This window comes from Diceros bicornis, chromosome 4 (genome assembly GCF_020826845.1).
Source record: "Diceros bicornis minor isolate mBicDic1 chromosome 4, mDicBic1.mat.cur, whole genome shotgun sequence".
Lineage (NCBI taxonomy): Eukaryota > Metazoa > Chordata > Mammalia > Perissodactyla > Rhinocerotidae > Diceros > Diceros bicornis.
The window spans coordinates 98,696,206-98,711,790 of NC_080743.1; the positions used below are offsets into that span (position 1 = coordinate 98,696,206).

A 15,585-nucleotide genomic window follows, 5' to 3' on the forward strand; every position below is an offset into this window, starting at 1 on the left:
TTGTGGTCAAATGAACCCGGAATTTGGCCACTATCTAGCCAAATCTCCATGTGATTTGGAGAAAATTACATAATCTTTCTCATTCTGGGTTTTCATCCTTCAAATGACTTCTTTTGCCAAAGTCAGCATATTTCAGACTTTTAAGTAGCAAAACTTTATTTTTGTAAAAGGCTAATTTTCTTAGATATTTGTAAAGAAAATAGCCTGCAGATCTCAAGGGTAAGATTCCATATTTCATAATGGGAAGAAATAGATTAACAGTATTTTAAAAACTTTCATAACAGATATTCAATACTTTTATTGTGGAGGAAAAGATTATTAAAATATAACATTCCCAAAAAGCACAACTCTGTAAATGTCAGTTTTGTTCTTATAGGACTCAAAACTTTAATGGCATTCCCATCATATAGTCAGGAAGTAGAAGAAGCCCTCAAGAAAAAAGCAAAAATGCCAAGATATTTTCCAACCACAATTATTTTTAATCTATGAAACAGAATTTCCTTGCAAATTAAGCAGTTTTTACAGCAGTGACATTTATCATTGATGTGATCTGTTTAATATGACTGTAGTCAGAAGGGAAGTTGGGCCCATTATATTTTCAGAATTGAAAAAAGTATCACCATTAAGATAAAGAAGAGAAAGATCTGTATCCATCTTTTTGGGACACATCAGGTGAGAGTGCAGTCTCACAGCTGGAGAATCCATGGATATTGCTGGAGGAATTGGAGATGCTCTCTAGGAAGCGGGTAATCCCTCTTCCCCGAACACTGCTGTTTTGGCCAGAAATTTTCACCCCACATGGATAATCACCTAGGATATTGAAAATACAAGAAAATAAATGTAGCAATTTTATAGTTTTATAATAAAGAGATCCCTCAACTGTCTCTTATCCTCCTGTAGGCATCTCACTAGGCCACAATTAACTGGATCAAGAATAGCAGATTCTCAGAGTAAAAGGCAAATAGGTTCTCAGAGTAAAGGCAAAAAAAAAGGCTGAACAAGAGTATTTCTTTTTTGTTTTTGGCCCTGGAAACCTTAACAGAAGTTCTTCAGGAACCAAATGAAATTGCATGTCACTAGATTTTAAACTTTCCCATCTTCCTAAAGACATCATCACATCAAAACTATAAAACTACAGCTACTAAAAGGATAATAGATTTTACTTTAAATGCCCTAAACAAAAGTCTGAAGAATAAGTTAAACTGTATCAAGGTGACAGAAAAATGTACATATCCAAATTGTTTAAGGTGCTAATGCCAAATAAAACTCCCAATTCAATAAGATCCCTATATCCTAAAGCTAATTTAGAGCATCTGTTTAAGTACCATACCCTGGGACCTTAAGCTTTAAGGCCCTAAACTCTTGGTGCATTCTTATTAAATATAAGATGCTTACCAGTGGGCGTGTTTGATCTTTGTTTCTGATTAGAAGAGTTGAAATGAGAGAATCCTGGACTCTCAACCCTTAGCTTCTATAAGTAACAGACAGAAAAATACCGGGAAAAATGTTTATTTCTTATTATTGGATCATCTACTTCAATGTCAAACTACTCTTTAAAAAATACAAACACCCACTTTTCCAATGTCTGATCAACTTCTGAAGAGTACTACTGTAAAGGGGAGCAGAGGGTAGTCTTTGGAGGGAAATTATAGTCAAGAAAGGGTTTTTATTTTTAAAGATGAGATTATAGCATGTTTGCTGATAAGAATGGTTCAGAACAGAGAGAAAGCCTGATGATGTGGGGGAAAGAGGAGGAAATTATTGAAGCCATGTCCTTGAGTAGGTAAGAGAAGGGGATCTAATATATAAATAGAACTGGTCTTGTATAGGAACACAGACAATTCATTCATGAAAACAGGAGTAAAAGCAGAGTAGACGGTAGATGCAAGCAAATGCAGTGGCAGGAATATGTGGAAAGTCTCTTCTGATTGCTCCTGTTTTCTCACAGACGGAGGAGGCAAGGGCATCAGCTAGAACAAGGGTAAGGGAAGCGGTGATGGAAGTTTAAAGTGAACCAAGGTAAGAACTGTCTAGGCGAGTGGGAGATGAATCAGACTAGAGAAATGGACAATGGCCAGGCAACTCTAAGGGCTCACTCGAAGTTGGTGTCGATAAATATTTAATAAGACCAGTCAGTATGGTAGTTTCTTTTCAGCCTCATTTAGCTTCACAAATCTAGGAAGAGTAGGTGAAGAGTTATATTTAATTAGGGTTAGTGTTTGTCAACCAAGTATGAAGAAGAAAGGAAGGCCATTGGAGTTGACAGTATGGGTGAGTAGAAATGACAGACCAAGGAATCAAGGCTGAGAAGGAAGGAGGTGAAGGCTGGGGGGTGGGGGGTTGAGAAGGAGACACAGGCTGCAGCACTGCATGTGTGTGAATGGTACCCCTGGAATTGTGCGCTGCAGTTGGCCCTGTAGAGGAGTGCGAAACAGTGGAGGCATACATGAATCGTAGGTCCCAGTAGAGATCAAAGAATTGTTGGCACTGAGGTAAGATAGTGGTGGCCAGAGAGCAGGATGCTTGAAATTGAGATTATGGAGGAGGTGCTCCTGGGGTCTAGGATATGACCATGGGAGCGGGTACCTGATGTATGGTGGGAGACAGGATCACTGGAGAAGGGGAAGTCAAGGAACTGAGAAGTCAGGCATGTGGAAGAATTATCCATGCTGAAACTGAAATCAAGCATTCTGACAGGAATATTGTTTGATCTCCCGGCTCAGTGTTGCTCTACGAATGAGGATGATCAACTCAGGGGCCTATTGACTCCAAGAAGCGGTTATGAGGTACTACAGCCTGAATGGCATGAGATTCAAAGCCCAGAGATTTTAGGGAGAAGGCAGGAAGAAGTCTGGAAGCTGCAACATTAAACAAGGAGAACCACCTCAAATCTAGGCCCATGATAAATGAGGAAGAAAAAGATGTCACCATTTGAAAGGGCTAGCAGGGAAGTGGTGTCCTTAGAGGACAGCCAAGTTTTAGTTAGAACCAAGAAGGTAAACTTTTAGACCTTCCCAAGAAGAGGTTAAAAATATTAGAGATTCTGCTGATAACTGAGGTTGAAAAGACCCACAGGAAAGTTTTTCAGGAGTTGAGGAGGGTTGGGAAACAGGACCAGCCAAACAAGACGAGTCTGGGAGACGAGAGAGGATCCAGGCATCCTGAGCTTCCATAGTGACTGACGTAAACAATGAAGAGAGGAATAAGATTAATTCAGGGGGTCTCAACACAGTCGGGGATGATGCAGCTAAGGCAAGGTTTCTCAACCTGGGCATTACTGACATTTCAGGCTGGATAATACTTTGTTGTGGAGACTGTCCTGTGCATTGTAGGATGTTTAGCAGGATCCCTGGCCTCTACCCACTAGATGCCAGTAGTGCCCCCTCCCCTACTCTGACAACGAGAAATGTCTGCAAATAATGCCAAATGCTTCCTGGATGACACAAAATAGGCCCTAGTTGAGAACAGTTGACAATGGGTTAATAGAAACGAAAGAGAAGAGTCTTGCCCAGGGAATATGGAGAGCTCTAGGGTACTTTCTTTTCTATTTTTTAAATTATCATACAGTACAATGGACTTTTTTTGGGTGTACACTTCTACGAGTTTTAACACATGAAAAGATTTGTGAGACCACCACCGCAATGAGGATACAGAGCCGTTCTATCACCTGGAAAACCTCCCTCATGCTATCCCTTTACAGTCACACCCTCCCCTAACCCCTAACCCCTGGAACCACTGATCTGTTTTTCATCATTATCTTTTCAAGAATGTCATGTAAATGGAATCATATAGTATAGAACCTTTGAGACTGCTTCTTTTGCTCAATATAATTAATATCTTTGAGATTTATCCCAATTGTTGTTTGTATCAATAGTTCATTCCATTTTTTGGGTTTCCTTTTCATTGTTTTATAAACTATTTTTAAATAGTAACATTTATTTATTATCTACTGTGTTCCAAGGCAGAGTTCTTGGCACTTTCATATACTGCTGCATTTAATGCTACCACTACTTAATCCCTAATATTGTTCTTGTTTCACAGAAAAGGAATCAGCACAGAAAGTTCAAGTAACGTGCATAAAGTCACAGCCTGTATGTAGCAGAGCCTGAAATGAAACTCAGGAATTCTAACCCTAGAGCCCATCCTCTTAACTGCTCCTCTCTTAGTCGTGAGAGGCCTATTAGTAATAGCAAGGAGGGGAGGAAGGTAGTAGGGGAATTAGATAGCTCTTAATCAAATCCTGAATCAGGTCTTATACATTTTTTGAAGTAGATGTTTTAAATATTTATATTATCTACATTCAGATATTTAATTTTTAGAATAAATGTTTGGATGTGCTTTGTATAAAGATTGCCAATTTTAATTTTCTTAAAACTTTGTTAAATATAGTGGGACAATATACTAGGGAGGAAAAGCATTTTATGCAAGATCCAACTGGATTAGGAACTGTTTATATTCCATGAAGGATTAAAAAAAAATGTTTAAGGAGAGCAAGAGAACCCAAGAAAAGCCTGATCTTTAGCTGTTGTTGGCCAGGACCACGTTGAGTAGGACATAAGAAGAGACCAGCAGCTCCCAGAAGTCAGCTCCTTACCTGGTAACGCCCTGCATCCAAGACAACCATTTTGGGTGTTACCCTATTGCTGGCCTCATAATCCTGGAGTGGCACATGGGCCTCTGTGAGCTGGATTCCAAAGAGAGTGGCCAGAGAGTTACTGATGCAGTACCTTTACAAGAGGAAATAAGAAAAAGCTCATTATCAGAATCTCATCTAATTCATTCTAAAAGCATTCATATTTTAAAGATTTCTAACATAAAGAAAAAGCATGTGAGAAGTACTGTTCTCAATTGGGGGGAAAAAAGGAAATTTAGAGATTGAGAGAAGAAATGGAACAGGTAGCAGTACGTATCATAAAACTGGTCATTACTGGTAATCAATACTCTGACTACCAGATAAACTTTGAGGGTCATTGTAAGGGAATGGGAATGAGGGTCAAGATCACCAGAATTCTCAAATGTTTAAGGCAGGGAGAGGGCAGCACCAGAAATAAGACTACAACTTTAAAAGCATTTATCTAATCTCAGAACCAACTATCACCAGCTGTGTAAAGGGACCACCAGGGCACCCAGAGATTGGAGCCTCCAGGTGCTTTCACTACAAAATGAGAAGAAAAGGGTCTATATTCTTTGAGCACCTTCACAAGGAAGTACTGTCCTTAACGGCAGTAGGGGATTTCACTGTCCTAAGGAGTTGCAGAAGGAAAATCTTCACAAGTGCTTCCAAGGGGGTCACCCAAATGGCTCAGGTGATAACTATACTAGACAAGTAGTGACATCGGCAGAATAATAAAAGTAACATTAAGGAAAAAAAAAAAATTTTTAAAAGAGAATTGTGGAAATAGAGGTGAACAGTGATTCACTCCAACTGCAAGGCAACCGCGAGCAAAATGGCAAAGAATTCAATGCAGAATGCAGCATTGTGAAGAAACTCCTTTCTCCAACTTACGCGATTTTCTTGCAAACAGCTAACGCACAGAAGAGAATATCATTTTCTTCATGCCACTTGCACCTGTACAAAAAAAAAAATCTTTGAATACCCTGATCTAACTGAAGGAGCACTGCTTAAGGGTTTTTATATGCCAGATTTCTAACTTACCTAGTTGAAATCATTCAAGAAAAACTGACACTATTACTCAAAAGTTAAAGTTTCTAATTTAACAAACACAAAATAGATTTTCTTTTTTTTTTGTGAGGAGATCAGCCCTGTGCTAACATGTGCCAATCCTCCTCTTTTTTTGCTGAGGAAGACTGGCCCTGGGCTAACATCCGTGCCCATCGTCCTCCACTTTATATGGGATGCCGCCACAGCATGGCTTGCCAAGCAGTGAGTCAGTGCGCGCCCGGGATCTGAACCGGCAAACCCTGGCCCACTGCAGCAGAGCGCGCACACTTAACCACTTGCGCCACCGGGCTGGCCCCCAAAATAGATTTTTTAAACAGATTTCTTATGTTACTTCCTCCGATGCAACTTCATGATGCTATGCAAACCATACATAACCATACCTTGAAATAAAATGAGTGTTCTGAAGGCACGTTAGTGACTATGGTTAACATGCACTCACTCAACAAACATTTACTGAGTGCATACTATTTACCAAGCATCGTTCTAGGCACCAGGGACGCAGTATTGAATGAAACAGATAGAAACTCTTGTCCACACAAAATTTACTTTCTAGTAGTAAAGACAGATCAAAAAAAGATATGTAGGCATAATACATAGTAAGTTAGATAAGTTCTAAGGAGGAAAAAGAACAAAGAAAAAGATGATATGAAATGTTGGAGAGGGGTGACATTTTAGATAAGGTAGCCAGAAGATGCATCACTGAGAAAATGGTGTTTGAGTGGAGACCAACAAACGTGCTTTCATGACGAGAACCACTATAAACCTGTGAGTATCTTTCCACTGAGGGCTGAGTCCACTGAGACTCAGAACAGCACTACCTGTGTACTACAAAGCTTACCTGAACTCAGCAAGAATTTTCATTTAAAAATTACAAGGGGCCGGCCCCATGACTTAGCAGTTAAGTGCGCACACTCCACTACTGGCAGCCCGGGTTCGGATCCTGGGCGCGCACCGACATACCACTTGTCAGGCCATGCTGAGGCGGCATCCCACATACAGCAACTAGAAGGATGTGCAACTATGACATGTAACTATCTATTGGGGCTTTGGGGAGAAAAAGGAGGACTGGCAATAGATGTTAGCTCAGAGCCGGTCTTCCTCAGCGAAAAGAACACTGGCATGGATGTTAGCTCAGGGCTGATCTTCCTCACACACACACACAAAAATTACAAACATGCTAAACAGTAAGTGTAAAAAGTCAGTTTATCTGCACTGAATATAAGTTAATTTAACTGAATGGAAGACTAAAAATAAGATTAACAACTTCCCACTGCTTTTCCAAAGAGTAATCCAATAAATGATTCATAAAACTCTAACTCTAAAATGAAGCCTTAGGTTAAAACTAAACCTAAGTTCTTACATACACAGAATCCAGTAATTTTTAGTTTCTACGTTTTGCTCCTTGTCCAGAACTTAAACCCCAGGAGTACCTACAGCATATCCACATTTACCACTGTAGATCAGATCTGAAATGACAGCAATTGAAAAACTAACAATATATTTCAGGATTAAAACAAACACACACAAATAACAACAAAACCCTACAAAAATCTGATCCCAGGGAAAAATGCCTCCAAATCTACAGTTAAAATTGTGAAGTGACATTGTTTGATCTGTTTTCACTTATACTTCTTGATCTTGTTCCTCCAAATCATCCCAATTTCTCTAAAAAAAAATGAGGGTATTTTCTAGTAAAGCAAGATTCATTCTAAAAATCTGTCAAAAATCAGAACTGTTATGCACACTTTAAGCTATTAATATTCACTTTGCAGCCTCAAATCTAGCTCCAACTTTAATGTACCTCAAATGTGCTTCTTCTATGAAATGCCACTCAAGTCATAACATTAGGCCACAAATAAGTTGTCTTCTGAGTTCACAACTTACTCCTCAAGTTCCAACACTATCTCACTCACTCAAATGTGTCGCATAAAGGCCTGTATGCTCCTCTTTTCCTCTTTATCTCAAAGATCTCAATCATCTCCTTTCCTCCTATTTCAGGGTTAAGATTCTCTCTTCTCTTCAAGAATAGCCCTGCCTGTATTTGCCTTAGGAACCACCGTCATGTGCCAGCTACATATGCACTATGCTCAGTCAAACTGACTCACTGGTGTTTCTTCAACAGTCTCCATGCTTTCATTCCTCTGAGTCACTGTCCAGGCCATGTTCTCTTGGAGAAGTCCTCCCTTCAACCCAAATCTCTACTCATAGAAATTCTATCCATCTTTCCAGAAGAACCAAATAAAAAATTTATTCCATCAAGTATTTCATTTTAAATCCTTACACTGAAGTGATTTCTCCCTCATCCGATCACAATCTTTTGAAACCCTTTTAAGAGTTATCAGAAATTATCATATATAACTCTAGTGTCTCTACATGCTTTATTGCTCTTATTAGACAGGAGACTCTGAGGGCAAGGATGATCATGTCAGTCTTTCCCATATTTCCCACAGAACCTAGTCTCACGCCTGATGTACAAGAGCTACTCAAATATTTGTTAAATATCAAAAACTCAATAAATTGGACTAAGGCAAGACTACTCTCAAATGACATCAAAATACAAAACTGCATCTGTCAGAATTACCATTGCTGAGACTTCTGATTCAAGACGCATAAATTTACTTCCACTTGTTCCCAAGACCCTGTAACAATGATAGTTAACAAAGAAAACCAGTAGATATCTACAATAAAGGAGAAAAGAGGAAGAGGCCTCCATAAAAGAGAGTTTAACAAATCTGTGGGATACAGAAAGTAAATGAAAAAGTGGTAACTGATGAAGCTAGACAAAGGCAGGCACAGCCTTCAGTACTCACAGAACAGACTGCACAGAGACGGAGAATATCTATCCGAACTCTGGAGAGGCTCTCAACTCGTGGACACATCCCTGGCCAGCGAGCAGAGGTAAGATGCGAGGCTGACTCTGTACAAAGTCAACTTCTCTGACCCGGTGTGAAGAAATAAACTGTTCTTGAAGAACCAGGCATCAAGAACGGAGACTGGTACCCTAAAGCAAAGCCCTCAGTATTCTAGCATTCAGGATTCTGCCTTCAGCTTAACACCTAGCTCCCTTGTCTGCTTTCCCTAAAGTAGAGCATCATTAGTTAACAACCCCCACTGAGCAATACAGAGCACTTACTCAGCTTTGCAGCCTCATTTCTAAATACGAACATAACCAAGGACAATCAGACATTCAAGGAAAGCTTGCAACATGAAAAAGATCAAGACAGGAAGACCACAACTCACAACCCAAAAGAATGTGATAATCCAGGGAACAAAAGCATACTAACACCCCACCAAGTACCCCACTGAGATCTGCGAAACTATCGCATCCTATGATCCTAGTTTTTCTCATGTCCTCACCCCTGACCAACACTGATGATGGCTATGGTGATTTGTGTAACATGATAGCAACTGCAGGCTGAGAGGGACTAAGACGTCAAAAAGTCAGCCTCTGCCCCGTCAAAATGTCAGAGCTCCTCAGGACTCTGTCCTGGATCCTCTTTTTTCGTCCTCTCTCTAGGTGACCTCATCTATATGCTGTAAGATCCATTAGGGCAGAGGACTTCTCTCTCTTCATTCTACCTTCAGTGCCCAGAACAGTGCCTGGCACAAAACGAAATGACTGCTGGCATGAACCAAACCTCTCCACTGAGTTCCAGGCCAGGACGACGAGCTGCTTGCTTACTTCTTCTAGATCTTGCCTCACCAGAGCCTCAACACATCCTAAACTTGCCCCTCTCTCTCTTTCCCATCTACCCTAAGGTATACATCAGAAATCTGAGCATTGTCTTTGTTTTTGTTTTCATTCTCTCTCCCTGTATCCAGGCCATCAGCAAGGTCCACTGATTTTTACCAATCTGAAATCTACTATTCCTCTCTCTCTACTGTCACCACCCTAAGTCCAAGCTGTTTCTTGCCTGGACCAGAGAAATGATCTAATAATTACAGACTCTGTACCTCCTTTCTTTGCCCTCTTCCAATACATCCACAAAAAAACTCAGAAATCAGGGCCGGCCTGGTAGCATAGCAGTTAAGTTCACGCGTCCCGCTTCAGCAGTCCGGGGTTCACCAGTTTGGATCCTGGGCATGGACCTACTCAATGCTCATCAAGCCATGCTGAGACAGCGTCTAGAAGGACCTGCAACTAAGATATACAACTACATACTGGGGCTATGGGGAGGGAAAAGAAAAAAAAGGAAGATTGGCAACAGATGTTAGCTCAGGACCAATCTTCCTCAAAAAAAAAAAAGAAGAAAGAAAACTCAGAAATCTTTTAGCAATCAAATCTAGTTCTGTCAGTTCCCTACTTGATCAAACACCCTTCCCTGTGTTCACGGTCCCTGCCTATTTCCTCAGACTCACCTGTGCATCCTCCTCTTTGCTCACCACTCTCCAGTCACACTGATTGTCTAACAATTTCCAGCAAACACTCACCTTTCCCCTCAAGGTTTCAGCATATCTCAACCCAGGATACTCTTCCTTCCAATTTTTGCATGGTTGTGTCTTTCTCCTGCTTCAGATCTCAGCTTTGATGTCACATTCTCGAAAAAGTCTTCTTGACCATTCTAGAAAGCAGTCTACCTTTCTATACACTCTTCTCTATTAGAGTATCCTGTTGATTCCCTTCTTAGCACTGATCACAAGCTAAAATTATGGTTTTCTTTATTATTTTTCTCTTTCTCGTTCCCACTTACATGTTAGCTTCATGAAGGCAAGGACCACATTAATCTTGTTTACCATTGTACCTTCAGTCTGGTGTCTGGGACAGAGGAGATGCTCAATAAATATTTGCTGATTAAATAAAAGCTGCCTTGTCTTGGTCAGCAGGTCACAGTGAATAAATTCAAGGACAATTATGACAAGCAGCAGTGAGGAGAAAGGGAGATCTATAAACATTCTAAATATTCTAGCCTTCAAAATAACATGATAGTCATTAACAACCTGCTTACATAAGACTCTAATTTAGTTTGTCTAACTCTACTCAATTTCACCAATTTAAAATCTACTTATTTCTTCTAGAGACAACTTTATCAAAAGTTTATTACAAACTTGGAGGTCTTTTACGTAGAAGTTTAAGAGTAGTGTTTGAAGTGAGTCCTATCCGCTTATATTAACTAACAGATTCTAACAATAGTTTCTACTGGCCACTACAACCCAGACTCCCCTGTAAAATACTATATATTGGAATCTTACTACATCATGAAGCTCAGTAAAAGGTAGATACATCCTGTCCAAAGCAGCTGATTATTAAAGTGCTTAAAGTCCTAGGTAACATTTTCATCTTTAACAAATTCTCACAGCACAGGCCTCAAAGAATGTCTTACACCAATGCTACTCTACTCTTGCTGCAGCCTGTACTCACTCTACTGAGCTCAACACTGTATTTCTTCAATTCTAAAACATGCTTTTTTCACACGTTAACTGAAGTTGGAATGCATCTTACAACTGAATGTATTCTACAATTGCTATTGGTCAGTCTAGAAATAGTGGCCACTGCCTGAACATGTACAAACTTGATTACTCTTGATAACCAAATAACTGCAATCCTTTCACATTATAATTAATAAACCACTTAAAGATTATTTGAGAAATTATTTGTTTGTCTCTGAGAACTTTCCACTGACATCACCTGATAAGGTCAAGAAAGAACCAGCATAAAAACTCACAAAGAGAGTGTCTATCAGCGGCTTGGACGAAAATCCCAGAGACAACAGTGCAGTTCTTTTTGAAGAAATGCTGCATCTCCAACACTCCGGATGGCACAGAAGACAATAATGTATAAAAATACAGAAACTGAATACCTCTGAATGTCAAAGTTTTAGAAATACTTCAGCCAATAGTTGAGGTTAAGAGGACATAAATCCAAATATCCTAACACATCACCCATAAACTTTACAGATTAACAAGAACAAACAAAATAAAACATAAAAATCTGTACCGGGGGCCAGCCCTGTGGCTTAGCAGTTAAGTGTGCGCGCTCCACTACCGGCGGCCCAGGTTCGGATACCGGGTGCGCACCGACGCACCGCTTGTCCAGCCATGCTGAGGCAGCGTCCCATATATAACAACTAGAAGGATGTGCAACTATGACATACAGCTATCTCCTGGGGCTTTGGGGAGAAAAAGGGGAAAAAAAAGAGGAGGATTGGCAATAGATGTTAGCTCAGAGCCGGTCTTCCTCAGCAAAAAGAGGAGGATTGGCATGGATGTCAGCTCAGGGCTGATCTTCCCCACACACACAAAAAAATCTGTACCTGCAGCATAACTAAGAACACCACAAAATTCAACCTACAAATAGGAAAAACACACCAACCCTTAATTTCCAATGGAGTCACGTCTCAAGTTCACACTCCAAGCCTCTATATGGCTCTATATGGAGAGTGAAGTCCAGAAAACACTGTGGGGAAGAGAGAGAAGGGAAATGGAGTGCCTTAGATTAAATTACAATCATTCCCAGAAAGAAAAGGCCCATCAACATTCAGTCTTGCCAGATCAGAGTGCGGACTACAGGAGAGGGACTGAGACCCGAGGAAGCAGTCTGGGGCAATGTTTCTGAGCAGCAGAGGGTAAGAGGAAGGAAAAGAGCCCCAGAGAAACTGTGTGGAGGAAAAAAAAAGCCAAAAGGGGGAAATTTAGGATTCTGCAGAACAAAAGAAAACGAAAAAAAAAAAAAAAAGGAAGACCCACAACTACAACCTTTCCACCCTGAAACCATTCAGAGAAACTGTACTTCGCTACACTGACAAAAGAGGGAGCACTTGAACTAAGAATTTCAAACCTCCCCAAAGCAGCAGCCCTGTCCGGGAAACACAATGAACAAACAGCATCTTCATCTACAGAAAGCTACTCCAAGAAAAAAACAGAAAATAAGAATCAAAACACACCAGCAGATAACTCCTCCACCCATCTGCACCCCCAGAAACCATGAAGGAGAAGAAAACTATAACACAACATTACACATTGAATTAAATATCCTCAAACAAGAATTTGAGCGTATGAAAACATGCCCTGAATAAAAAAGTTCAAAATTAAGAACAGAAATAAGAGTTGACAAAACTAAGAAATAAAAATCATATTGGAAAAGAATTAAATTACAAACTGCCCAAGGAAGAACAGATTCAAATGAAAAGTTGACAGGGAAACTATAGAAAACAGAAAACTATCTAAAAGATTAAAGAAAGAAGTAACAAAGGTCAGAGAAAGTGATCAAAATGAAAGAGAGGCAAAAAGACCAAACATACATATACTGGACTCCCTTAAGAAGAAAAATTAGACAATGGAACAGAACATTAAACTACAACCTAAGAAAAATCTCCAGAGATAAGACCTGATTCTGCATACTGAAAGAGCTCACCAAGCAGCTGAGAAAACTGACCTGCAGTAATAAACTCAAAGAAATACCCTAGTAAAGCTACTAGACTTTAAAGATGAAAAAATATTAAGGTCTCCAGGCAAAAAGACCAAGTAACTTAAAAGGCCAAGAGAATTGATCCATCAAACTTCTCAAAAGCAACAGAGAAAGCAATACAACAATGGAGCTGTATTTTCTAGAAACTCAAGGAAATAAAGAGTAAACCGATAGAAAAAGTTTTAAACATGCAAGAACACAGGGACTACTGTTCCCAAGAGCCCCAGATGAATCTACTACATCAAGATTCAGCAAACTTTTTCTGTAAAGGCACCAAATAACACAGCAACCAGCTTGAAACTACAAGAGATGCAATGAGACAGACAGAAACATGGCAGTAACGGATGACTTTAATACACCACTCAGTACGAGACAGACCAAGTAGACAAGACATAAATGAAGAGATAAGACAATTGAAACAACATAATCAATGTAGATCTTACGGATATATATCAAACACTACACCCTGATGATAAACAATACATCCTCTTCTCACATGCCCACAGAACTTTCACAAAAACTGATCATATTTTAAGTTAGCAAAAAATGGAAGAAAACACCAGTAACTCCCATGAAGTAGAAATATTATAGACACTGATCATAATGCAAAGGCACTAGCATTTATAGCATAAACAAAAAAACAGAAAGGCCCTTCCATCTGGACATTTAAAAGCCTTATATTACCTTCTGGGAAAAAGAGAGTTGAAACTACAGGATTTTTAAAAAATGACAAAATACTGTATGCCAATCTGTGTGATGCATTGAAAACAATATTTAGAAGAAAATTTACTCTACTAAACACTTATCAATAAAAAAAAACCAAAAAATTAATTAAATTCTGAACTCTCAAAACTAGAAAAAGAACCACAAAGTACAAAAAAAATAAGATTGGGGCCGGCCCGGTGGCGCAAGCCGTTAAGTGCGCGCGCTCCACTGCGGCGGCCCGGGGTTCGCCGGTTCGGATCCCGGGCAAGCACTGACGCACCACTTGTCAAACCATGCTGTTGCGGCGTCCCATATAAAGTGCAGGAAGATGGGCATGGATGTTAGCCCAGGGCCAGTCTTCCTCAGCAAAAAAAAGAGGAGCATGGGCAGATGTTAGCTCAGGGCTGATCTTCCTCACAAAAAAAAAAACAAAAAAAAATAAGATTAAAGAAATAAATGAGGTAGAGAACAGAAAAATAGCAGCTCTAATAAATTAAAATCCTGCTGTTTTGAAAAAAATTAACAAAATAGACTACCCTCTAACTGGTTTGATTTAGGGGGAAAAAAGGAGAAGCACGAATATACAAGAAATGATGAGATAAATAACCACTGAAATGGAAGAAATTTTAAAAACTATAAGACTACCTACTTTGCAGACTTCTAAACAAATAAATCTGAAAACCTATATAAAAAGTATAACTTCCTAGGGAAGTAGAGATTACCAAAACTGATCCCATCAGAGTTAGAAAGCCTAACCAAATCAACTTCCATAGAAGAAACAGAGAAAGTTATCAAGAAACTGCGCCACAAAAATTCACCAGTTCCAGATACGCACAACCTGTGTGAGAAAAATTTTAAAAAAGACTTGAAAGACCACAGAAATAAATGTGAATAATGGAAAGACACTGCTTGTCTTTGGAGAGAATTCAACATTACAAAGATTTCAGTTCTCCCCAATTTATAAATTTAATGCAATCCAATCACCTTTTTTATGGAGCTAGATTGAAGTGAGTGATACTTCTGAATATACTTTTTTATTCAAATCATGTTAATGTATCACACATTCAAAGGATAATAAAATCAAGGATGAGAAAAAAACAGAAATGGAATACGAACAAGAAAACAGACTTTATATTTCAAATGAGTAATTTAACCACACTGAACTGGTAAATAAAAAGAACCCAAATAACATTTGAACAAAAAGTTTTGACTATACAGCCTCCAACTAAAAAACAACTGAAAACAAATTCTGAACTGCTGCTAACACGTGTCTTTTTTTTTTTAAGAGGCATCACTTAACAACTCTAAAACTACTTTCAATGTATTCTAGGACTGAACAAGAAAAATATTGAACACCAAGGTTTTTCAGAGAAGGAAAATACGAAAATAGAAAAGCAGAAAACTAGAGAAATCTATGGTGTTGCATTGGAATTGCAGGTTCAGTATGAACTCATGGTGAGATAAAGTCAGAAAGAGAGAGAGAGACACACACACACACAGCTAGAGAAACATGAGTATGGAGGGTGTGTATACACACATACATATATTTCCGAGCTCTCTCCACCCAGGGGAACTAGAATCAATGACGTCCTAGTAGGAATGAGCATACCTCGCACCCAGATTCTATCTCCTAAATACTCTCCTTATTTAATGGAACCAGGGCTCCTTGGAGAAACGGCTAATAGAAGGCCGGAGCAGAAAAGTACAAGACGAGCCTGGAACATACAGTGCCAGAAAGCAAAGGAGCACTGAAAGAATGACGAGGCAATGTCAAAAGGACAAAGATACCACT

General features: G+C 39.4%; 1 protein-coding gene across 4 annotated transcripts in view; it reads right to left on the reverse strand.

The window, feature by feature from the left end:
- Positions 1 to 326: 326 nt before the first annotated feature.
- The window catches only part of MAEL (maelstrom spermatogenic transposon silencer), a 28,063-nt gene continuing 12,804 nt past the window's right edge, over positions 327 to 15,585 (reverse strand). The window contains exons 9-12 of one of the 4 annotated variants that reach the window (XM_058540162.1): positions 5,507 to 5,569; positions 4,595 to 4,727; positions 1,396 to 1,471; positions 327 to 810 (exon numbers count right to left, since the gene is read on the reverse strand). In XM_058540162.1, the coding sequence (XP_058396145.1) occupies positions 623 to 810; positions 1,396 to 1,471; positions 4,595 to 4,727; positions 5,507 to 5,569 (460 nt within the window). In that variant the 3' untranslated portion in view covers positions 327 to 622. The remainder of the gene's footprint in view (positions 811 to 1,395; positions 1,472 to 4,594; positions 4,728 to 5,506; positions 5,570 to 15,585) is intronic. The other 3 variants (XM_058540164.1, XM_058540163.1, XM_058540165.1) reach the window with 3 other exon arrangements.